This window comes from Merops nubicus, unplaced genomic scaffold (genome assembly GCF_000691845.1).
Source record: "Merops nubicus isolate BGI_N331 unplaced genomic scaffold, ASM69184v1 scaffold51040, whole genome shotgun sequence".
NCBI lineage: Eukaryota > Metazoa > Chordata > Aves > Coraciiformes > Meropidae > Merops > Merops nubicus.
The window spans coordinates 785-1,546 of NW_008583164.1; the positions used below are offsets into that span (position 1 = coordinate 785).

The 762-nt window shown below is 54.2% G+C and overlaps 1 protein-coding gene across 1 annotated transcript; it reads right to left on the reverse strand.

Moving 5' to 3' along the window:
* Positions 1-301: 301 nt before the first annotated feature.
* On the reverse strand, positions 302-619 carry PPCS (phosphopantothenoylcysteine synthetase). The gene has a single exon (XM_008939687.1). It carries the CDS (start codon positions 617-619, stop codon positions 302-304), a length of 318 nt encoding a protein of 105 aa, XP_008937935.1.
* Between the last annotated feature and the right edge of the window lie 143 nt (positions 620-762).

The window sequence follows — 762 nt, forward strand, 5'->3', positions numbered from 1 at the left end:
CCCCCCCCCCCATCCCTTCACCCAGCTCACTGATGAACCCCTTGACCAAGAACACACACCAGAACCAACGCTCTGGAATCCTTTTACTCCATACTGCCATTTCTTAGGTATTTTCAGAGAGAATTTTCTTTTCCAAGGCAAGCACACGACCCATGGCCGAGCTGCGGAACAGCCCCGCGGTTTTGGACGGCAGCTTTCCCCACGACATCCCACTGGGGATTATTCATCTACCTGGGCCAGGGAAGGGCTCCAGCTCCACTCCCTCTCCAGCACAACATCACCTGTCCCCTCAGTGCCACCCTCAGCCCTTGCTCTCTATGAAGGCGCTGTGCTGACCCTGCAGGTAGCTCACGATCTTCTCCTCGATTTCCACGCCTTGAGCCACCTCCTCATCGGAAAGAGCCAAGGGAGTCTGGGAGTCTTTGGTGACAATGACCACGGAGGTTCTCCGTGACTCCAGGACGTTGGCCACCACCACCTGGTGTCGGTATTTCTCCAGAGCCTGCCTGGATTTCTCGATGAGGATCAGGGGATCTGTCTCCAGTTTGAAGGAAATGACAAAAGCTTCCGGGGCCCACTCCTTGACAAGAGGCGTCAGCATTTTTGGCACCATCTTCATCGTGATCTACGGAGGGAAAGACAGAGAAAAGTTGCAACGAAGGCGTCAGGAAACATCTGAGGAAGAGGCAGAGGAGGAGGGATGGGGAAATTCCAGCTTCAGTTCATAAAATCTTTACAAAGCCAACCAGATCCTGGGCTGCA